Source organism: Astatotilapia calliptera, chromosome 14 (genome assembly GCF_900246225.1).
Source record: "Astatotilapia calliptera chromosome 14, fAstCal1.2, whole genome shotgun sequence".
Classification (NCBI taxonomy): Eukaryota; Metazoa; Chordata; class Actinopteri; order Cichliformes; family Cichlidae; genus Astatotilapia; species Astatotilapia calliptera.
The window spans coordinates 37,049,141-37,073,579 of record NC_039315.1 but is presented as its reverse complement, the minus strand read 5'-3'; the positions used below and the strand labels follow the sequence as shown (position 1 = coordinate 37,073,579).

Here is a 24,439-nt window from a genome sequence, read left to right as displayed (position 1 = left end):
TCAGGTTACCATTGATGATAACTGTTTAATATTTTAATGTGGTTGAAATGGGAGCTGATCTCTGAAATTCCTCCTAAAGTGGTGTTCAGTGTTATGAACTTTAACTACTTCAGCTATTAGTGAGGAGAGGACCTGTGAGCCTGTCTGGATCGTACTCACGCAGGAAGTAGAGGAACAACCGGGAGCTTGGTGTTTCGTCTCGGCATTCCAACTCTGAGGTCCCGCTGGCTGGTTTTCCAGCTCCGGCTCATCGTCTGTGAACACGACTCCCTTCTCCAGTCGCTGCCTTTTACGGCTCTGAGAAGCAAACACAGGAAACTTTACTGATCTGTGCATTTCTTATTCTAATGAAACCAGCACAGAAGCTGCTAATGCTGCATACGATCACTGTTTAAATGTAACGCAGAGTAAATCTGGTGTTAGTGAACAACAGGCATCGGTGCCTACCGTGTTCTCTGCAGTGCGGATGCGTTTCCTGTCTTGCTGGAAGTCATCATCTTTCACACAGTCGGAGCTGAGAGATGCCTGGAACTTCTCTGACAGTCGAGAGGCTAGAGACTGTTTTCTTCCTTCTTCTTCTGGGAGAAGCACTAAAACACAGAAACAACACATGCAAATGGATGTTTTATATACAGTTAGTAAGATAATCTTCTACACTGGTTTAATGAAATGCTTTAAGTGTCACAAGCCTCTGTGATGAGTCCTTTAACAACTGTGCCGTTGTTGGGAGGCACCTGTTGCTCCAAAACACTGGTGTTGGTTTTTAAGAGCTTAAATAATTTAACTAAATTAAATTGATGTAATTCGGACGCCAATCTCCTGGTTAAAAATGTGTGAATTTCCTTTAAGTCCACCAAAAGGATTCTAAAGAACGTATTACTTTATAACCGAGCTAATGAGGATACACAGGGTCGACTGACTATATAACAAAAACATTGTAACTGTGAGTCGTTGTCATTCTAATGCCAAAGTGAAAGTTATGCCGAGGTTAGCTGGTCGTTGTTGTAGTTTTTCTCTGTATGTTCTGCTGCTGCATTTCCAGATGACTTCATATAAAAACTAAAGTTAAGACACAAATCTGGACTAATGGTCCCAGGGGGGGTTTTGAGTATCGATTTTCCGATTAAAATCGATTCTAGCTTGAAATGTGATATCAATTCATTAAAATCCTGAATCGATTTTTAAATATACATTTATTTAGCCTGAAACGCCAGAATCTCAGGTTAAACCTCACAAGCTTTCGACAGACACCAAACAGCTAAAGTGAGAGCAGGCACAGGGATTCTGCACAAAGACAAACGCAAAGCGCGGACCCGCCAACGCATCATGAGGTGTCGGCTTTCCCGACGGCGTGTCCGACCGTGGACGTGCCGTCGGGGCTGAAAGCCGACAGCTCACAGATTCTGATGCGTCTGATTGCGTTTACGTCTTTTTTTGCGTTAGATTCTGAGTGGCAGGTTTTGTCTCTCCAACCATCCCCCTGACTTTTCCTGTTTTGCTTCCACCACGGTGAAAATCGCACTTCCTGCAGAGCTCTCTGTCTCTCTGTGTACTTCGAGAACAGTTTCCCATCTAAAAATCTCTGTTTTCTGCATTATTCGCTTGCTTGTTACGCACCAGTCTACCGTTATGTACAGCGCTGTCGGCCAGTTTTTCTTTTTTTAATTTAACTGACTTCCAACAAGAAAGTCGTAATAAAATAACTTTGCACTTCTGTGTTTTATCCTCAGTTACTTTGACACAAAGGCATCTGCTGTGATGCTCACACCTCTGATGACGTCTCACAAGTGTCAGCTGTCTTTTTATAGATATAAAAATATAGAGATGTGCTGATAAATGCTCAGAATTATAATATTTCTGACTGTCTGAGGCAAAATTTTCCCGATTCAAATCAAATCAAATCGTGGATCGAACCGAATCGATCCTAGAAATCAGTGGCGACACCCAGCCCTAAATGGCAGTAAGTGAAAGGGTGATTTAATTAAGGACATGTTCAAATATCAGTCATCCTTGGAACTGTTGTGATTGATTGGATAGTCCGTGCAAGGAGAGACATACCCACTCTCCCTCCTATTTAATTATTCTGCCCACAGAAATAACATTACTAATGCCAGAATTTCAGATTTGCTCGTCTGAATTTCTACTCGAATGCCCCTTAAAGACGGACTTTAAGTCAGAGCAGCCCAACCAGCCCCAATTTAACAATCAAAGATAGTGGCAGTGGACATAAACACCAGTAAAACTGTGAACCGTATCTGTGCTGACACAAATAAGCCATACACAGAGCACTGACCGGGTTCTGCAATGGTTTTAAGGACAAAAACCAAACGCTGCACTGTGTAACATAAAACTGCAGGTGATCAACAGCTAACTACGAGTTAATTGAGTGACTAGTGGCTGCAGGTACCATTGTAACAACAGGAGTACAGGTTCAGGTACTGTATGTTTCACAACTAAAACCCAGGTCTACTTACTGGGTTCTTGTGCTGAAGTCGACGGCTGAGCCGTGTCTTTAGAGGGTGACACAGTGAGGTCAACAACAGCATGTTTGTCTGCTGCTGTTGCCTTGTTCCTGCTGGATTTGCTGTGACACCCACACTTGCAAGACGTGGGGGAGTCGGACTTGTGGCTCTTGTCTGGACCGGTGCTTCCTCCTTCCTGCAGTTTGGCTATAATCCGATAGTGAAACAGAGAACTGTCAGTAACATTGACCCTGAGTGGCTATTAGTTTTTTGGGTATAAGAAAAAATTAAATTATACTTACAAGAAAACAGTAAGAACAAAAGAAATGAGTCAGTGGTTAAACTAAAGTCTTAATTTACCCATTTTGCTCAATATTTTTATCACATGAATCATAATTTAAAATAATCCGTACTGATCTTAATCCATTGTTTGAAATAAGTCATTTTAGCTCCCTCATCATTACCTTTAATCTAATATTGTTTTAATAGGCTGCCAATCATAAACAAGAGGTACAGTGGGGCAAAAAAGTATTTAGTCAGCCACCGATTGTGCAAGTTCCCCCACCTAAAATGATGACAGAGGTCAGTAATTTGCACCAGAGGTACACTTCAACTGTGAGAGACAGAATGTGAAAAAAAAATCCATGAATCCACATGGTAGGATTTGTAAAGAATTTATTTGTAAATCAGGGTGGAAAATAAGTATTTGGTCAATAACAAAAATACAACTCAATACTTTGTAACATAACCTTTGTTGGCAATAACAGAGGTCAAACGTTTACTATAGGTCTTTACCAGGTTTGCACACACAGTAGCTGGTATTTTGGCCCATTCCTCCATGCAGATCTTCTCGAGAGCAGTGATGTTTTGGGGCTGTCGCCGAGCAACACGGACTTTCAACTCCCGCCACAGATTTTCTATGGGGTTGAGGTCTGGAGACTGGCTAGGCCACTCCAGGACTTTCAAATGCTTCTTACGGAGCCACTCCTTTGTTGCCCGGGCGGTGTGTTTTGGATCATTGTCATGTTGGAAGACCCAGCCTCGTTTCATCTTCAAAGTTCTCACTGATGGAAGGAGGTTTTGGCTCAAAATCTCACGATACATGGCCCCATTCATTCTGTCCTTAACACGGATCAGTCGTCCTGTCCCCTTGGCAGAAAAACAGCCCCATAGCATGACGTTTCCACCCCCATGCTTCACAGTAGGTATGGTGTTCTTGGGATGCAACTCAGTATTCTTCTTCCTCCAAACACGACGAGTTGAGTTTATACCAAAAAGTTCTACTTTGGTTTCATCTGACCACATGACATTCTCCCAATCCTCTGCTGTATCATCCATGTGCTCTCTGGCAAACTTCAGACGGGCCTGGACATGCACTGGCTTCAGCAGCGGAACACGTCTGGCACTGCGGGATTTGATTCCCTGCCGTTGTAGTGTGTTACTGATGGTGACCTTTGTTACTTTGGTCCCAGCTCTCTGCAGGTCATTCACCAGGTCCCCCCGTGTGGTTCTGGGATCTTTGCTCACCGTTCTCATGATCATTTTGACCCCACGGGATGAGATCTTGCGTGGAGCCCCAGATGGAGGGAGATTATCAGTGGTCTTGTATGTCTTCCATTTCCTGATGATTGCTCCCACAGTTGATTTTTTCACACCAAGCTGCTTGCCTATTGTAGATTCACTCTTCCCAGTCTGGTGCAGGTCTACAATACTTTTCCTGGTGTCCTTCGAAAGCTCTTTGGTCTTGGCCATGGCGGAGTTTGGAGTCTGACTGTTTGAGGCTGTGGACAGGTGTCTTTTATACAGATGATGAGTTCAAACAGGTGCCATTCATACAGGTAACGAGTGGGGGACAGAAAAGCTTCTTACAGAAGACGTTACAGGTCTGTGAGAGCCAGAGATTTTCCTTGTTTGAGGTGACCAAATACTTATTTTCCACCCTGATTTACCAATAAATTCTTTACAAATCCTACCATGTGGATTCATGGATTTTTTTTTCACATTCTGTCTCTCACAGTTGAAGTGTACCTCTGGTGCAAATTACTGACCTCTGTCATCATTTTAGGTGGGGGAACTTGCACAATCGGTGGCTGACTAAATACTTTTTTGCCCCACTGTATAAACACCAAATCGGTGGGGCTTCTATACTCACAGCCAGAGCTATGAGCGGCTCTGGCACCATAAAGAGTTAAGAGCAGAAAAACTTTAAGACCTGGTTTTAGACTCACAGGGAGTCTTCGTCCATACGCTAAGCTAAACAGTTTTATGAGTATCCACTGGAGCAGTTTAAATGTGACAGAAAAAGCAGATTTCATTGTATAGATAAAGTGCAAGTATATCATCCAACTTGAATTTTACATGTACATGCACTCAGTCATACCAGGCTTACCAAACTGTGCATGCTGCCAACCCAGGGCTGAACAAAGCAACGCCAAGCTCTTTCCACTTCCAGTTGGAGACTCTAGTAAACAGTACTGCCCTGTGTTCAAACCTCGTACAATCTACAAAACAACAGAGAAGAGCTAAGTTAAAACATACAACGCTGAAGTGAAAAACAATGAAATGTCGACTACAGCCACGGTTTATGCTCCACATTATGTTCAGGGTGGTTTTTTTGTTTTAACCAGTTATCACGTTCCCTGCGAGCTAATGTGAATGTGAGATTAGAATCTTGGAGGACTGTACAGGAGTATGTCTAGGATGGGTGAAAACCTCCCTTCGCCTATCTCAAGGGAAACATGTTATTAAGCTTGCAGGTGTAGCAGTCTGTTTGCTTTGTGCAAAGGGTACATGTGGCTGTGCAACCATACCAAACTTTATGAAGAACTTAGGGAGAAGACCCAAACTTACATTTTCAAAATGCAAATACATGCATAAGTCAGACAAAGGAACAGCGAGGTTTGCAGGATCGTAGTAGAAACTATGCTATGATTGCATGTTGTGTATTTAGCTTATAATAAAGTGGTTTTCCTGTAAAAATTGTTTTGATATCCAAACTTAAAAAAAAAAAATCAAGAAAAAAAACACATTACTAAATAATAATGTATAATGAACGGTACTAGTAGTGAGTCAGATCACAGCAGACTGTTGTTTTTTTTGGTAAAATATTTTAATAATGTAGTGAAGCAGTGCATCAGGAGGTGAGCGTCATTTAATCAGCATTAAGTGTGGTTTTGAGTTTTTTCATGACCAGAGACATTGAAAGAAAGACACGTGTAGCCTGGCACAGCCTCTGTCACTGCACAAGCAAGCACAGATGGATGCGACTCACTAAATTCATCATAGCCAGCTGGGACGGGTAAGCCTTGCAGGGGAAGTGGATCTTCACCCCTCCAATGGTGTACTCCACTGGTGATGAAGTCATGCTCGCCTGTCCCGACAAAAGTTCAGAGTAACACGAGTTAGGTGTGTAAGGTACAGTAACATACAACTAACGCACTACGAAGTAGCCTGCAGTAGTTACACTATTTCTTCTGTCTGAAGACGTCACCCAGATAGGTAAAGCTGGAGAAAGTGATGCGTTAGCTTGAACGTTTTTGCTCGAATACCAAGCAAGAGCTAATACTACGAGCTGCACCATTACTGTACTACTAGAGTATCCCATGGTTACACTGGTCACGCCTGTCACTAAAGACATATATTTGCATATTTGTAAACAAAACAGCAAAATATACAGCTGTTTACATCTTCTTTACTTACTGTGATTCTTCCCGCTCTCACAAATCACGCTAAGGATCCGGACAGGAAGTCGGCTACATTGCACATTAAAACTTCACGCGAAAGCTTTCAAAATAAAACTGGTATTGGAAAAGATCACGAAACATGTTGTACGTTAAAGGCCCATTTGCTCTATATTCTTTTGACATGTTAACTTATACAATTCTCAGAAGTTAGGCAACGTTAAAAATACGTGTGCAATAGTGTGTACAATAATGTAAATTCATCCCGCTATTTTACGCTTTTATTATGAATAGTTAGCGCTGACCAGTGACTGCAACTTATGTGGCTACAAAACGCCGGAAATTACGTCAGTAAACATTAGCGCCGTTGACTGGAGAGTCACGTTGTTATTCCCGGAAGTTTAGCGGGCAATTGGAAAAAGTGAAAGGAGGCCGACGGTGCTGCATTTCAGTAGTGATCAATAAATGCATTGATCTGCAATAACTTGTATACCAGAGTGGAGTACATGTAGTTAAATCTATGTATATCTAACTATTATATAATATTCAATAATCAGTGATAGCTTCTTGACATATTTAAGCTTTCATTACCACATTTCTTTTACCATACTTATTTTATTTATTATTTTTTTAAATATTGCATGCTAACCAGCAGCAGTCACAACTTAATATTTATTGTTGTCATTTTGATTGAATAGAATAAAGTTGGCTAATATTTCACTCGATAATGTTTCCATGTTTTTAAGAGTTTTTTTTCTTACAAAGTAGCATCAGGGCCCCATTAATAAATATAGGTATAAATTAGGGGTGCAACGATATTCGTATCGATATTGAACCGTTCGATACAGTGCTTTCGGTTCGGTACGCATATGTATCGAACAATACAACATTTGTAATTTATTTTATCAACTTTCCTTCTGACGATGCTGTCTGTGTTGAGCGCTCAGTGAATCTGCGTTCGACTACTCCGCCTAGGCTGCACTGTTGAGCGCAGATCCACTGAGCGTTCAACACAGACAGCATCGTCAGAAGGAAGAGCGCAGGGCAAGCTAGCTAGACAGAAGTTAAGCTCTCCTTGCAACATCGCAAATTGACCCTCCCCCACCCTCATTCAGATCTGGCATTTGGAATTATTTTGGTTTTCATGTGACGTATGACCCTGAAGGTAAGCGCGTCATGGACTAAAGTAAAACAGTATGTTGGATGTGCCACGCAATGCTCAATTACATGGGTGGGAACTAGTGTGTTAGCACAGTTAGCTCGTTAACGTGTTGGCCGTCTAGCCCCACGCAGGGGTAGCTCATCAACGGAGATTTGCCGTGTTGTGGCGTTAACGTCATTTCAACGAGATTAACGCTGACAGCACTAGTGGGAACACAACGAATATGACTGCACATTTACTCCGACATCATCCTAGTGCAAAGACAAGTGGAAGCAGACAAAAACAACAAGCATGCATGCTACAAACTTTACCCGAGTCATTTAGACAGCCGTTAGCACAGGATTCTCCTTATGGGGACCTGATATGTTTAATATTGTGGCGAGCTCAGACAAGGAGGAGACGGAGGTATCGTTTGGTCTTGCTTCCCGTGAGCTAGCCAGGGAGCACAGCCGTTTATTGACATCTGCAGAAGAACACTGCCGCTAGCTAACTGCTCAGCGCAGTAACGCACAGCAACAACAACACACAGGGCGCCCTCTGATCCTGGAAGGACACACCGTTGCAGCGAGAGGGCGTCACCCGTCACTATGGCAACATAAACAAAACATAACTGTACAAACAGAACCCCGAACAGCCCTGACCCGCTACAATATGCTGCTAAGAATATAGCCCAGAAGAAGCGGATAGTATTGCTTTTATTTTGGAAAGAGACATTTCTCTGTAATAAACTCTCTTTTCCAAAGATGAGTGATTCCTCAATCAGATACAGGGCTCGCAAAATCGCTAGCCCGACGTCCCGGGGCTAGCGATTTTTCCAGTCGGGCTACCAAAATCTATCTCTGCCCTGCCCGTCGGGCTATTGTAGGAAGGAAAAATATATGTCAATGCTTTTGCATTCTTTCGGAAATGTAGCTGGGTAATTATGTCATTGGCATCGGTGAGCCACTGTCAATATGTGACATATTGAAATCGCGTTTGAATTTGCGCTTGTTTTTTTGCTTTCACTTTGCAATCGTGCGAACTGTGTATAGAGAGCGACAGCACTGATTGGGGAGTGATGACAATTTGTCCACCAATTCCTCTGACATCGTCTTATTAATCGTTAGCTTACTATGCAAACATGACAAGTGAAATCTCCCGCAGCAAGTTTAAACATGTGAGAGGTTGATCACGCAGAGAATCGCTGACCGTTATGTGAGTGCGTGTGTAAAAGCAGCAGGATATATATTTTAGTTCTGCTGAGCCAAATAAGACAGGTCGGGGTGAAGAAGTGACAGCCAAAGAAAAGCTTACCACAAAACGGAGAAGTTATGACAAATCAGACTATAAGGCAAAAAGAAAGTGCAGCTTTATGGTTTCATGGACAAAAGAATTTCTGTGGCTGCAATATGACGAGCTAAATAACCAGGGCTGCACATAAGTGGTCCGCAGGTGCGCATTCGCTGTCAAAAAACCCAAAAAAAACCGCGCACAAGATATGAAGTTGCAACGCGTGTTTGCGTACATAAGATTTTCTGGAGGAGGACAGACATTTGTTTAAAACTCTTAAAGATGTCGAAGAAGCTCCTTTAAGCAATTACTTTGGTGTTCCTCTACCTCCAAAGAAATGTCAGAAGGAGTCCGAACCACAAAAGAAGCATGTATTCTCGGAAAAGTGGTTGCAGGAGGTGAGCTGGCTTCAAACAAATGATGAACGCACAGAGATGTGGTGTGGAATGTGCCGTGAAAATCCCACTCTAGCGGACAACAACAGTGCTTTTTATATGGACGCAAACGCGCGTTGCAACTTCTTATCTGGTGCGCGTCTTTTATTTTGACAGCGAATGCGCACATGCGGACCACTTATGTGCACCCGTGTAAATAACATAATGTTCTGCCGGGTGTGTTGTTGGTTTTCTCTCGATTTCTGAGTCGACAAGCGCCTTTGTTACTGGGACCAGTCATTTTAAGAAAGGCCCCCATTAGAACCCATGAGAAATGCAAGAAATGCATTATTGCTCAGTCTGCAATATCTTTCCCAGAACAAACACCAATTGCAAATAACATACTAAAAATAAACCTGAAAAATCTGTTTAGAACAGCTACTATGTTGCAAAGAGTGAACTACCACTGGCACAATGTAGCAGTCTTTGCAAACTTCAAAAAGCAAACGGCCTCGATCTTGGTTCCACTTGTCTCTTACCCGTGACTTCAGCGGAAATGTCAGATTCAGGATCTGACACAGACTGATTCGTGTCCTACACAGTTCTTACAAGTTCATAGAAATTTCTGTTCAATTAGAACCAAGTATTTGAGTTGATGATTGTAATTTTTATTCAATGTTGTAATTTGTGTTTCAACAATTTTTTGATTAATGTTTTGTTTCCTTTACAATATTATACATTAATGTATAATATTGTAAAGGAAACAAAACATCAATCAAAAAATTGCTCTATTTTTTATTCGGGCTACTTACATTTATTTTGGGCTACCAAAAACTGAAGAGTCCCTGCCCGAAGGGCTACCAGGGATTTTGAAATTTTGAGAGCCCTGAGATATATTTTTTTTTTAAATTACTTTTGTTTCAGCAACATTAAATTTAAAAACTGTACTTTTGAGTTAAAATATATATTTATAATTTTAATAAATGACAAATTAAAAAGGCATGAACATTTTTTTTGTATCGAAAAAATATCGAACCGTGACACCAAAGTATCGAACCGAACCGTGAATTTTGTGTATCGTTGCACCCCTAGTATAAATGATCAAATTTCAATACTAAGGTTGAAATACTATTTTGAGATATAAGCTGAAAAATATTTTCAGAGTAAAGTCCAAATAATAGTTTCAGAATAAAATTCAAATGTGGAAATTAAAGCCTTCTACAAAATGCCTTGTGTAGATGAGATGGTGAAATTGTACTTCATAATCGGTTTTAGTCAAAGGAAATGATTTCTCTTTTAGCGCATCAACACAGTGTGGTGATAAATATAATGACATTGAAGAAGTGGTGCAGAAAGTTGGAACTGTTCAGAAGGAAAAACCACAAAACCCTGGAAGAGTTGGAGAGATTTGTACAAAATGAAATGGCTGACAATGGGCAGATGCAAGGACACTGATGGTAACACCCTTGTACAAAAAAGAGGATGTGTGTTGAACCACAAACTCATCTACACAAGGCATTTTATAGAAGGTATAGGAGCCGTGAAGGTTGTTTGCCTTGAAGCAACAACTCAAAATAGTATTTCGAGTTTAACCTTTTTTCTGAATGTGATGATATGGTTTTGATGTGTGTTTGGGAGTTTTATCTTGTTGGAACACCTAATTGTATCCAAGTTTCAACTGTCTTATTTGAGGGGAAGTTAAAGTATTTTTCTTCATTATTCTGTCCATGGTGTGCAATGTACCACTGGCAGCAAGATAGCCCCAGAGCATGACACCACCACTACTATGCTTGACAGTTGGTACAGTTGCTGTACAGTTGTTAAAACCTAGCATATCTCTTATCGTGCAAATGTCCACTTCCCACATGCACGATTGATTTTGGAACAAGACAACATCTCATGATCAGCAATGTCCTAGTCCATAGCCATGTAAAACTCGCTTCACTGTGGATAGCAATGCTGGTTTTCCAGTAGTTTCCAGTTCTTGACATGTTTGAGCGTTCGTGGTTCCTGGGTTGCTTCTGCACATCCTAACCAGTTTCCTGTCATCTGAGCGTGACAGACTGGGTCTACTTGTCAACATTGACAAACTGGTGACACATCCAGTTTTACTGAGGTACAACTGAACTAATGATGTTGGGCTCTGAAATAAACACTTCTCTGTCTTCTCTTTTACCTTTACTTTGTTGGTCAAAGTGCTGTCAAACAAATCCTTTTTATGATGGGAAAAAGAAACTACCAGTTATAGTCAGTCATGATCACTAAGAAGTTAGCAGGCTTTGGCCTTGTCACGTTGAAAACATTTTACAACCCGCAGCACTATTTATCAAACGACAAACTGAGTCTATGTATATATTCTAGTCAACAGATGAGGACAGAGTTCTTAGCCTGACTATGAACATATTACCGTAAATCTTTGTTATTTCCCTTGTTGTCCGTTAAACAGAGCAAAGAATTTTTACCACAGCTTTTCCAAACATTTTAGTTTTATTTTGGATGCTTACATTATTTAACTTTGCACACAGAAACAAAATAATTTCACAAAAACAAAAAAAACCAAGGTCAAACTTATTAGCCCCCCTTATGCTAACGAGCGGTTGTGTATCTTTTTTTGCAGGACAACAGTCTGCAGTGTTTTGCTATTTTTTTCAACAAGTCTCACACAAGCCTCCTGAACAATCCCACCCATTCTTCTTTGGTCAGTGTGTCACACTCCTCCAGATTTCATGGTCACCCACAGACTTTGGACTGTCTCTAGCTTGCTTCTGGTGCAGTCAAAAACAAGGAAAACGACAATAACATACTGAAGAACATCCTGAACATGTTCTGGGGATACTCTCTACCACTTCATCTAACTCACTCCAGAACTTTAAGGAGCTTGAATAGAAAAGCGACTGGACTCCTTTGAGTTTCCTGAAGACGCCTTGAAGACTCGAGAAAGTCTTTTCTATTCAATCTCCTTAGATTACCATGACTGAGAACCTACACAGCCTTACTCCAGAATTCCTCTTTCTCTTCTGACGTTCAACCAGTGGGACATATGCAATGGCAAGTGTTTTTTTGTTTGTTTGCAAAACCGTTCAGATTGCATAATGATTTTTTTAATTACTAAATATTTTCAAAGCGTTGTAATTAAGTTACTTCAGAGAATTTATTTTATTTAAATAGGTTCATTTCCAGATAAGTGTTTTTCACATTTACATTGTACACATGCACTTGGTGTTAGCACAGCTATCCGAATCAGGGAGGTGAGTACTTCGATTAATAAGCAAACAAAAAGAGGAACAGAATTCTCAAATATATATAAAAAAATCATAATTGAGGAATTCCAAGCCAAGCAACAGACTGCATTTACAGAGTATGTCAAACATGAATTATCACTGTATAATTTAAATAACGCACAATGCTACAAATTCCTGTTAGAAATTGCACTTAGCTCAGTGGAAACACATCACGTAACAAAGACTGAGAAGTTTTTCTTTCCTGTGTAATGGTCGTTACTCTCTCGCAGGAAAAATCTGAATCATACAGGGCTCTGTCATGTTTTCCTAACTATACTAAGCTCAGTGAGTGATCTATTCTAAAACGATTTTATTATTTGACATCCTCAATTTCAGACTAGCTGCATTGTTTGTTAAAAGCAACTCACTCCTAGAGACAATGAACGTCACCATAATAGTGCAAAACAGTTCTCTTAAAGTCCATCCATGCAGAGTGTATTTAATCACAGATGAGCCTTGTGCATACATTGGTAACTATACAACTTGCGCTGCAGCATGGTGGGACAACAGCTCGTAGGAAGGCGAGTATTAAAGAAACAGGTGGTGCAGGTGGTGATGTTGTGTTGCAAATGAGATAAAACGAAGTGGCAGGATGAACTGGGGGAGCATGACAGTTTCTTCTCTGCAGGGGAAGGTTCGTGCACAGTGAAAGGCTGGCAGCATGAAATAGCTCAGTAAATGTTACTTGTAAACATTGTTTGCAGTGCCTCACAATTGAAGAAGATTTCCTTTAGGGCCACCAGGGTGTTCACACAGAGAGAAGTTCACTATTATAGACACATGTACAGAAGCAAAGGGCTGCCAAAAAGCTTTTTCTGAGAACTTATACCAGGTGTAGGAAGCAGGCTCAGGGAAGTGAAGACACCAAACAACAAACATTAAAAACATAATCGAGGGGATGCACCTATCCCTTAAGATGCACTGTGCAATTAACAACTATTAGAAACCTCACAGGGTGGGGGTGCATTATGGCAAATGAGAAAACATGATACTTGCAAACATTACATGTATTTATATAGCAACACACACAATGTAGTAGCTTACTGGTCTGTGATGGTAGCAGCACCTTCAGTTTATATTCAAGGTAAGTCTCCAGTGATTAAATAAACTGATAATAATACATAAATATGTTTAACACAGAGTGCGCACACAATTTTGTTGACAGAGTGATGAGTTGGAGAAGAAAGAAAAGGTGAAGCACATCTAAAAGGAATATTACTCTAAGATCATCATACAATAAAAGAAAGTAGAAAAATATATATATTTGTTCTAAATGAACAATTCAACTTACTTTTCAATACTTGCTATAAAATGCATAAGATTTTACACCAGCAACATTATTTAATGCTTACAATTGTTACTAGAAACTGAGGTGACATAAGACACATTTCATCAGCATTTCAGGAAGGAATTTAAAAACAAAGACACAAAATTCATCCAAAACAAACTTTTTATAAATGTCGACTGTTTGAGTGGTGAGCAGTGAGTCTTCCCTCCGTAGAACCGTTGCTTAGAGTCGTAACAATATGCAGGAGGAAGCTGCAAACTTATGGAACAGAAGCACCACTGCAAATGACGGTGACAGTGGGAGGGAGCAGGTGTGTGTGTGTGTTTTAGCACACACATACTGTGGTACTTTTATGCTGCTGGAGAATGGAGGAGACATTATTGGTGTCTTTCTGTTTCTTCTCTGCGTTGTGTTGCACCAGTGGTGGTCTTTCGGCAGTCCTGCGCCGGGCTTTCTTTGCCAGCAGGCCCGATGGGCTTGATGACACGTCAATAGTTCTTTTTCTGGTGGGTGTCCTGCTGCCAGCTGTCCTGTCCGTTGCACTGGACAGGGCGGGCAGCTCGGGGCTGCCGTTTGAACACAGCGGAGTCAGAGCAAAGGGGTCAGATAGATCCATGTGATAAAAGCTGTTGCTTCCCGATAGCCCATCTCGTCGCTCCAACGCAGAGAAGAGCTCACATGTGGCCGCGGGAGAGTCCTCCTCTGGAAGTCGCTGTAGAAGAAGACAATGGAATAACAGTCAAGTCCAGCACTTATATGTGCATACCACACCTTAAACCAGGGATCTATTGTTCCTCACCTGAACAAGAGGAGTGTCTGCGCGAGATATGGAGGTGGGGGGACACTGAGACACCTTGGCTAGGTCTAGCAGCACTTCCTCATGGTGCAGGGTGTCCTGGCAGGTCCCAGGCTCTTGCAGGGCAATTACTATGGCGCTTGTATTGTCTGCACGCAACATCCGCTGGCGCCACCGCAGCAAAGCATGACTGACCAGCTGCCTGGCACTCGAGACCCCACATGGTGCCTGCAGCAGTAAATGCTGTTAGTACACCGACTAACACGGCTGATATGAGGTGGACATTACTTTTTACTTATGGGCTATAAGAGACATCAACCCACACATGCAGGAACAGGGCAACCATCTATACTGATAGCAGCTAAAGCATAACCACTCACCATTTCCTCGTCATTATTCTGACACATGGAGATGGCCTCTTGAGGAGGAACCATATTCCACAGACCATCGCTGCCCAGGATGATGTAGCGATGTTTTTTAGGGTCAAGAACCACCACACTAGTGTCAGGCTCTGGAGAAACTACAAACTCTCCACTGTAGAAGTCGTAACTCCATAGATCGCCTGTGGCAGAAAAGGAAAACTTTAATGAAGGAACTACGAGCCACACATGCTGTGTGACTCTGAGTCTAACCATCACTACCCTTTTTCTTGAACTTAGAAGTAGCCTATTTGAACAGAAGCTCTACAGAGCGCAGACTTTGTGCCCAATTGCTAGTGAAAATAAAATCATGGTTCATGAATGTATGGATAATAAGAGGTATGCGCACGGAGTTTTCTTAGATCTAAAGAAGGCGTTTGATACTGTTAATCATGAAATTCTATTAAAAAACTGGAAAAGTACGGGTTTAGGGGAGTGGTTTTGGAATGGTTAAAAAGCTATGTAGGGAATAGGCAACAATATGTACAAATAAATGAATATAAATCTAATTTGATGGATATAGCTTGTGGAGTACCTCAAGGTTCAGTACTGGGTCCAAAAATGTTTATTATGTACTTAAATGATATCTGCAGAGTATCGGAGATTTTAAAGTTTGTAATATTTGCAGATGACACAAATATACTGTGTTCAGGTGGGGAATTGCCACAGGTTTTGGAAATGATCACACAGGAATTAACGATATTAAAGAAGTGGTTTGATATAAATAAATTATCATTGAATCTCGATAAAACCAAATTTATGTTGTTTGGAAACCAAAAGAAAAACATCGAAGTAGAAATATGTGTTGACAATGTATATTTAGAAAGAGTAAATGAAATAAAATTTCTTGGGGTGATCATTGACCACAAGCTCTGTTGGAAGCCACACATTACTTATGTTCGGGGGAAATTGGCACGGGGCATTGCCGTCCCGGGGAAAGCAAAGCATATGTTGGATCAGAAAGCACTGCACATTTTATACTGTGCTTTACTACTGCCATATATGAGCTACTGTGTAGAGGTCTGGGGAAACACATACAAAAGTAACACACAAACAATAACTATAATACAGAAAAGGGCCATTAGATTAATAAATAATGTAGGGTACAGGGACCATACAAATGCACTCTTTGTCAAAATGCAAGCTATTAAATTCCAAGACTTGGTGAAGCTTAAAACAGCGCAAATAATGTATAAAGTCAGAAATAAATTGCTTCCCAAAGAAATCTGTAAATTGTTCATAGAAAGAGAAGGTGGGTATAACTTAAGAGGGAAATGGAATTTAAAAATACAAAGTGCTAGAACAACTTTAAGAACTATGTCAATCTCAATTGCAGGAGTTAAATTATGGAACAGTCTAACAGAAGAAATAAAAGACAGTCAAAACATAAAACAGTTTAAAGTAAAATATAAAAACCTAATTTTAAATAAGTATAAGAATGAAGAAAACGGGGTTAACCCAGGACGGTAATGTTGCTGGTAATGGTGTTGCGGTTCTTTTTTGGTTGTTTTTTTGTTTTGTTTTGGTTTGTTGTTTTTCCATAACTTGTGTATCTGCAAATATACACATTCTGTATTTTTCATATGAAAGAAACTATACTGTGGAGGGGCTTGCTAATTTCTTGTTTTTGATTTATGTATGTTATGTTTTGTTTTACTTCATATGTTTATATGTTTCATATGTTGTTTGTTTAATTTAAGACAAAAAAAAATTAAATGAATGAGAGGTAAAACTTGAGGGGGTAGGGACAAATAAGTAAATACTTCAGCCTACTCCTTTTCAAACAAATAATGGAATGATATTTTGTAATGATTGTGAAGGCACATGTTTGAAATGTTTGAAATAAAAATGAACTGAACTGAACTGAAAAATGGTTCTGGTACTCTGTTTTGTATTATTCTAGTCATCCTCACAGCTTCTTCACTGGGATTACAGTAAGTTAATGCTGACCTGCACTAATAGTCCAGTAGTGTGTGGCTTCAAGGCTGGGTTTGAGTATAGCAAGTCCAGTCAGGTATAGTTAAAGGATATTAATCTGGTCAGGCAAGCAATGAGACAACCTCCAAAACAGGAACATTTAGAGCAGCATATTTATCTAGCAATGTCAGAAATAATACAATTCTCTCTTGATCAAACAAAAAAAGGTTGTTACATTCTATCAGCACATTAAAGTTTTACTGAAGAATTATTAAAAATTGGCATAAACTGTAGCAACATTTCTTTTAAATTAACAAGCGATGGACTTGGGGGTGGATCCGTAAATTGTTTTGTCTGTTTGTTCAGAGTTTATCTTCAGTTTCTGTCCCTGTTACATTAAAGTTTAATAATCACATTTAAAAATCAAGATTTCAGATTCTAACTGAAAAATCTATTTAGGTAAATGACAATGAAAGACAGTATTAAAGATGATATTTAAAACAAACTTTTATTCAACCTATGATGAAGACAGACTGGAGCAAGACTGAAAGGATTTTTTTCTTCCGTCCTGTTTTTTTTAAGATGAATGTCGTGGTAATCAGTGACACGTGTTCATATTTCTTTGTGCACGGTAATAAAATCAGGACACTGCTTCTTATTTACCCGTTCCCATGGTAATTCGTTGTGTCGGGGCTCTGTTGATGATGGCTTTCTTTCCCTGTTCACGTATGCAATTAACTCAGAGTAAAGATACTCAGAGTGGAATGTTTTCAGAGCTAATCAACTCAGTTTTACTTTTTAACTTAGAGACTGTTGTTGTTCATGAAAACATGTTAGGGCCCTAATCAGAAAGCTTAAATATGAAGAAAAGCAGAAACAGTGACAAACACAGTAAATGGGAAATGGACTGGTACTTTTATAGTATTTTTTTATATACTAAATGAGCACTCAAAGTGCTTTTTACTAGCCTCACATGCATCCGTTCATATATAAGCACTTTTTTCTATGCTAAGAACCGTTTATAACATTTGTGCACACACTCACACTCTGATGGCTGCATCAGGAGCAAATCAGGGTTCAGTATCTTCCCCAAAGATACTTCAACATGCAGACTGGAGTAGCTGCAGGAAGACTGATTCTGAAACCTTCTGACTGGTAGATAACCTGCTCTGGCAACCACAGCTGGCCTCAAAAGCAGCTGTGGCTCAAAACAATGCTGTTTGATTAAAAGTTCAAATGAAAGCCGTCTGTGTGCAGATGAACTTCTTTGTTTAGTTTACAACGATCTTTAAATTGGGCAGATTTCTGATAAACTCTGCTGCAGGTGGACAGCCCTTTTCAATCTGCAGCATGCAGGGTCGGGTCTAAAGGGGGGGCATGGGGTGTACTATAGAGATTGGCAGACCACGTGGCTTTCGCGCATTGCATGCTGGGAACTCGTGGCAAAACAATCCAAGTACCGCATCAAATGCAAGCATTTGCAGCACCGCAAAACGTTCATTCTCCGGTTCCAATACCTTCTTGGTTTTTCTTTGCCCCCCAAAAAAGGAATGTACAAAACGAAGGAGAACAATGCCGGACCGTACAAAGACAGACTTGATGAAAAGTCAAAGAAAAGATACGAGGAAAAAATCAAAGGAGTGAAAGGGTCAGACCCTTACGAGCACACAGAGTGGACAAAAGACGTTAGCGTGCTGCCCAACTTTCACCACGCTCATATTTATAATTATACGCTTCTTGGAGTGAGCGCATACACTCATGAAGTTTAGTAACTTCAGGTCACTGCAACGAGCCCAGGTACAGTTTACCGACGGATGGGTACAGGACCTTGAAATGCACCGTGTAGAACAAAAGACCATCGTACATATCAAACGTAAGTTTACCAGTCTCACAAATCGTCGAGACTGGTAAGTGACAATAATACTGTATGCTGTAATCGTACTGGGCTATTAGTGATACAAAAAAACTGTTTTACCCTGTGGAAAAGTATATGTTTTTGTCAATGTACCATGGTAATAACAGAAGCGAAACGCAATATTGTGTCAGGACAATTCACTGTTTATGCACAATAAACAAAGGAGCATAGCGCGACAATTTCTGTTCAGCGCCAGACTTGCTTGTAACCTATATCACCAATTATGTTATGAAAAATGACGTATTAACTGCTACAAAACACTGACTAAAATCCTTTCATTCTCTCAAAAGTTGATAGCGCGCCTTATGTATGAATTCTGGTTGTGCTTGATGGCCGCGAACCGATTTTATGTGGTACACGGCGCTCAGCAATCTGTCACAAATGTTTGAGTACGACTTTGGTCAGCTACGGAGCTGCACCGCTTGATAGATTGTCGGCGCATTACGGCTACCGAGGAGCTTCGCGGAGTGATACGTACTGTGCATCAACGTAATATTACCGTACTGTGTGTGTATAAGGACCATAAATGGCACCTGTAAGAGATGTGGTTATGAAGCGGATTTCAAACTCCAGGCTATCAGTCACACAGCAAAACTTGGGAACAGAGCAGCTGTGAAATCTGTCTGTCTTTGTTATTACGCTTAGCGTCTTTTAGTTTACATTTTGACTGCACAATTGTGAGCTCTTTGTTTAGCACAAAAACAACCTTGTTTTCTTTTATTTATGGAGCATTATTTAATGAATGCTCATAATTTAATTTTGAGCCTTTGTGGAAATGTTTGGAGCAGACTAACATGTGAGCTGGAGGGTTCTGGGACGTTGTATTTGCTCTTTGAATGGCTGCAATCCAGTCCATCCGTCACCTCTTTGTTACTTCGGAAACATGGCTTGAACAATTTCTCTTCAACGACGTAATCCGATAACAACCGATCTCTTTACCCGTCGGCTTCCCGTGGCTGTCATGCGACCGGCTATTGCAGTTAATAATACAACAGCTTCTTGACATTTTTTGTGTTTCTTTTTATCGCTGTGTGACTGATTTCAATTGAAAGCCTGCGTGCGCTATAGTACCTCTTGCCACGAGTTCCCAGAATCCTTTGCGGTTTTACCCCTGAATGACGTCACATTTTCAATCTCTATACTGTATTTCTCTTAAAGCTCAATTAATAGTTATTTGCAGGTTTAGACTTTTAATAACATTTACAAATAACTTATGTTACACTATTATAGATAAAATAAAACAGCAATATATAGAGTAATGAAAATTTGTATTTACCCCATAGGACAGTAGGACAGATAGGACAGTAAACATTTACAAGGGATCTATAAAACTATGGGGTCAGTTGGGGGGTGGGGGTGACAAAATGTTGGGCTGGGCCCTGCTTACCTTCCTCCTAGACCTTCAATACGCTCCCTCTCTTTGGGAAGTTCTGGTTTATGGTCCTGCGTGACTTCCACAGCTCTGATGAATGGGACTGAAGGGTCCTCCTGGACACCTAGAACCACCGCAGAGTCCCCAACATGGGCCACATACATGCGGTTTCCTCTGAGCACCACTACACTGGCTGTGGTACCTGATGTACTAGGAAGGCCTGTAAGTGTCTTTGGCCATTCAGCTGAAAATACAGAAGGCAGAAAATGAACACAAGCTTATTGTTTATAAAACATTACTGCACAGTGTTGTGAGGTACACCGAACAGACAGGTAGAACATACTGGCTTCTTACATATCAATGTGCACTGATCTGTTTTTGTTTACCACGCTAAAAGAGATGTATGTGACCTCAAGGTCGGTTTTTATTCGTCCAGGAGGTAGTTTTATAAGCAAAGTCACACATGCGCTGCACAAGCACTTTGTGTGTGTACATATAATCTGTGACCAGCTGGAAACAGCTGACAAGTCCGAACATATCCAACCAGACACCTGAACACACTGCCGTGGTCCAAGGCATACACAGACTAAATAGAATCGATGAGGCGTTAAAAAGGGTAATAACTACGTCTCTGTAACGACACACTAGATTGAGGCCAGTGAGACCATAACACTTTGTGGGTTTCCATTATACATTAGATTGTGAACATACTTCTGAACTGTTCGGTGTCTGCTGTGACGGGCTTTGTTTGGCGAATACCGGGCGGCTACAGCTAACTTCGTTAGCTCCGCTAATTCCAATGCTAATTCCAACATTTACTTATAACTTGATCTTAATTGAACAAACAAACAAACAGAGCCTGGGCACAATGGCGAGGAATTTGCTGGGGTATCTGGCAATTACCTAGCTCTCTGGTCGAGATCTTTCTTTTTAAGGCTCTACTGAGCCCGTGGAACATTCTAGTAAATCCGGCTTTCACAGAGCTAGCAATGAGCTACGGTCGGTCAACACTCAGCTGGGTGTAGGCCAGATAATATAGTCTGATTTTGAGGTTTGGCGTTAAGTTCACGTTACTTAAACACAGAGAAGCACAAAGTAGTAACAGCTTTTACGTGTCACAACTTAATAGTTTTAGTAAACTTACGCAGTTTCTTCCACATAGCATGGTGGCATGCTACAAACCCTTTGCGTATGGCAGAGCAGACCTCCCGGTCACAGTCTGACCAGAATCCCCGCTGTTTCTTCATGAACTCCCAAAGATAGTCTCGCGCAAACTGCGCAGCCTCGCGACCCCCGTGACCATCAAAAACGGCGAAGAATGCTACGGAACGGCGGGAACAAGTCGGGGTGTTCGGCTGAACTTGCGGCGTGCTTAGATCTCCTGGTGACGGCGTTTCTACCGATATACCCTCGTCTTCTGTTTGTACGAGTTCACTGGATGCGTTTAAAACCTGCGGGGACTCCACGGTTTTATCGGCCCGGTCGGGATAAGTGTCCCCAGCCAGAGAATTGAACGTGTAGTCTCTCCGAATGTTCTCCTCTGGGTCACCCGTCGTCGGCTCATTTTCTCCCGGCTCAGGCTCTACTATGACCTCGGTCACATCTTCCATGTATTTCCTGCCTCCTTGATCGGTAAAAACACTCACTCGCATCAGTAATGCGTTTTCCATGGCTCCAAAGTTGAGGCCCGCTCCAATTTTATTTAATATTGTTAGTATATAGAATAGAAAGACAGTACAAATTATCGCAGAGCCGCGTCCTGCCTTTGTTTATGTGGAGTGTAGTAGGCATGCTCGAGCGTGTTGACGTCAGAATTTCCCTTCTTCTTGTACGTAGACGTGGCAAAGCAAGTGCAGCTGTCACCGGAGTGCTGTTGCCCTCTAGAGGTCTTGCTCCGAGCCAAACCGCGACTTAAGAGCAAAAATATTGACTTTAATGGGGTGGTCACGTCAATATAAGGTGGTCATCAAAAAGAAACCGCGTTTCCAATCTGCAAGCGTATGAAAAGCGTATGAAACCAAATGAAATCCTAATTCTGTCACTCTTGGTGGTACACGTGCAATTTTCCAGTTGGTCACCGCAGGTCAGGTCTAGTCTGCAGGCAAGTCAGTGTATTGTAGTGCTGGGGAACGCGAGGCTTTGTCAAAGCAGAGGTTTCCAAACAGACACACTTCTCTACAGTGACACCTACTCGACGCTTTTGCTGTTGTCGCCGTGATCCTCAGCAACACAGACAGGTATTGCACATTTCTAAACAAAGTTAAATATTATACCAGACTGTCAGTAATTGTAATCAACTAGTACCGGTATATTGATGCATGCTCAATCATCCAGATAAGAAAGTTCCAAAACGCTGATAATTTTCATCTGGAAGTAGCGTGGAAAAAACGTGTCGTCACTCATCCAACTGTCAGCTGACTGCAGGTTTCCCCAAATATTATAATCAGTAGTGATGTCTGAATAGTGGGCCGTGAGCTCAGTTTCATGATGATTAATGCAAATTGTTGTGAGTACCAGCACTTTGACTCTGTAGTGTTTGATTTCAAATCCAAATAGAATAAAATTTAAAGTCAAATGGCACGCAAATAAGCTTCACTCTGTCACATTTATAAGCACTAAATAAACCCTGTTTAGTCAATATCAGACCTGACAGTAATACTGGCCCTATAGCACGCTTTAAATGTGCAGCAACTATGTAAGTTACACAAATGGTAATTAACCTATATGTAAAAGCTACCCAAAATGACAAGGTCGCATATGTGGTGAGCTAATGCATTTCACAGTATCAGAACAGTAATGGAAAGCCATAAGAAAAAGGAAAAGAATCCAGCAAAACGTGACACAGAACATGAGAGATACATCTGGCCCATCAGATGATTCATTTGCTGTTACTAAAGCCTCATCAGAAATGATTTCAGGAGAAGAGTGGCCGTTTAGAAGCCATTCTTATAAAAGAGAAAGGTTTGTCTTGTCTTGACTTATAATCTTGGTAGAATTCTAAAAACTATGTTTTAAGATGTTTCAATAGATTGCTGCACCTCTTTAGCATTTTTCTAAAAACATATAAAGAAGTGAGAGGTGGCCCATGATTTTTGGACAGAGTAATATCCAAGAAAAAACAAAACTGGAGCTATATTTGTCTTCTTTCCAACCGACACCACTATAACAAAAAACAAGAAGCATTTTATTCTTTAGAGACATCCTACACCCTCTGAATGGCATTATTTTGGAGAAAGAGTCATACTGAAGCGGTGACAGTGAACCTGAACACTAGTGGTGTGCGGATCGATACTGAAATACCGATTCTTCCGATACCAGCAATTTATGTTCTAGAATCGATTCTCATATTATAATATCGATATTTTAGTACTCTGGGGTAAATTTGTAGTTTTTCCATTAAAATGAACGCAGTGGAAAGAAACTATACAATTCGGATCGTCTAATTTGGAAGGAACTACTTCCTCTTACGCCTTTCATAGTCATATGCGGAATACGGCTGTATAAATGTGTCGCAGCCCCTGGCGTGCACACTCACAACAATGGCTGAGCGCAAACAGAGTCCTGTGTGGACACGTTGTTGTGGCAACACTACTGACCTCGTCAAACACCTCGGAGTAAATCACATCACAGAATATGATAAGCTTATGTTGAGGCGAGCTGAAGAGGAGGACAGGGACAGGTGCTGCTAGGGCGAGACAGACGTCTCTCGCACAGTCCTTTAGTGCTGCAGGCAGGCAACATGCTCAAATAGCGCACAACGTCAGTTTTTTTTATTTCTATATGATTATTCTGCATTATTAAGCAATAAAAACAAGTTGTCTGATGTCCTCTAATCATTATGAAGCAATATGGTTATGTTATTATTACAATTACATAATACAATTATATATTGTATTATGAAATGCAATGAAACATTAAGTTTTTGTACAGAGTATCGGATCAGTATCGCCGATACCACCCTGAATTTTACTTGGTATCGGATCGGAAAGGAAATCAGTGGTATCGCACATCACTACTGAACACACCTCAAAGCTTTGTTGACCAAGCAGTGGTGTCTGTCACTACTGCTTGTCCTTCTTCTGCAGTCATCTGACCTCAGCCCAGTTGAATATATATGGGACACTTGGTTAAATTGTATTTACATAGCACCAAATCACAACAACAGTAGCCTCAAGGTGCTTTATATTGTAGGGTCAAGATCCTACAATAGTACAGAGAAAACCCCAACAATCATATGACCCCTTATGAGCAAGCATTTTGGTGACGGTGGGAAGGAAAAACTCCCTTAGAACAGGAAGAAACCTCACGAGGAACCAAGCTTGGGGAGGGGCGGCCATCTGCCGATGACAAGCAGCTGTGGAAGAGAGCCACAGATTAATAATAACAAACAACTGAGGAAACATCTGTGATATTACAAGATGCTTTTTAGGGCTTAGTCTCACCATACTCAGTTACCTTGTTCATATGCACCAGTGGGGTACATGTAAATGCTCCTTTCATTAAA

At 40.9% G+C, this 24,439-nt stretch overlaps 2 protein-coding genes across 3 annotated transcripts in view; both read right to left on the bottom strand.

The window, feature by feature from the left end:
- The window catches only part of brip1 (BRCA1 interacting helicase 1), a 42,561-nt gene extending 36,293 nt beyond the window's left edge, over window positions 1-6,268 (bottom strand). Inside the window, exons 1-6 of one of the 2 annotated variants that reach the window (XM_026192376.1) lie at window positions 6,162-6,268; window positions 5,734-5,841; window positions 4,852-4,963; window positions 2,475-2,669; window positions 448-590; window positions 160-297 (exon numbers count right to left, since the gene is read on the bottom strand). In XM_026192376.1, coding sequence (XP_026048161.1) covers window positions 160-297; window positions 448-590; window positions 2,475-2,669; window positions 4,852-4,963; window positions 5,734-5,826 — 681 coding nt within the window. In that variant the 5' untranslated portion in view covers window positions 5,827-5,841; window positions 6,162-6,268. The remainder of the gene's footprint in view (window positions 1-159; window positions 298-447; window positions 591-2,474; window positions 2,670-4,851; window positions 4,964-5,733; window positions 5,842-6,161) is intronic. The other variant, XM_026192375.1, reaches the window with a different exon arrangement.
- Window positions 6,269-12,623: 6,355 nt separating this feature from the next.
- Window positions 12,624-22,010, bottom strand: LOC113035915 (protein phosphatase 1D-like). Its single transcript, XM_026191776.1, has 6 exons — window positions 21,080-22,010; window positions 19,951-20,179; window positions 17,685-17,687; window positions 14,693-14,978; window positions 14,316-14,540; window positions 12,624-14,228 (listed from the first exon to the last, which is right to left on the bottom strand). Exons 1-6 carry the CDS (start codon window positions 21,603-21,605, stop codon window positions 13,842-13,844), a joined length of 1,656 nt encoding a protein of 551 aa, XP_026047561.1. The 5' UTR covers window positions 21,606-22,010; the 3' UTR covers window positions 12,624-13,841.
- Window positions 22,011-24,439: the final 2,429 nt, after the last annotated feature.

Coding starts and splice junctions, on each gene's coding strand:
- LOC113035915 (XM_026191776.1), bottom strand. CDS start 21,605: ATGGAAAACGCATTACTGATGCGAGTGAGTGTTTTTACCGATCAAGGA. Junction 14,541..14,692: donor AGAATAATGACGAGGAAATG/GTGAGTGGTTAT, acceptor TTACTGCTGCAG/GCACCATGTGGGGTCTCGAG. Junction 14,229..14,315: donor CAGACACTCCTCTTGTTCAG/GTGAGGAACAAT, acceptor CTTCTTCTACAG/CGACTTCCAGAGGAGGACTC.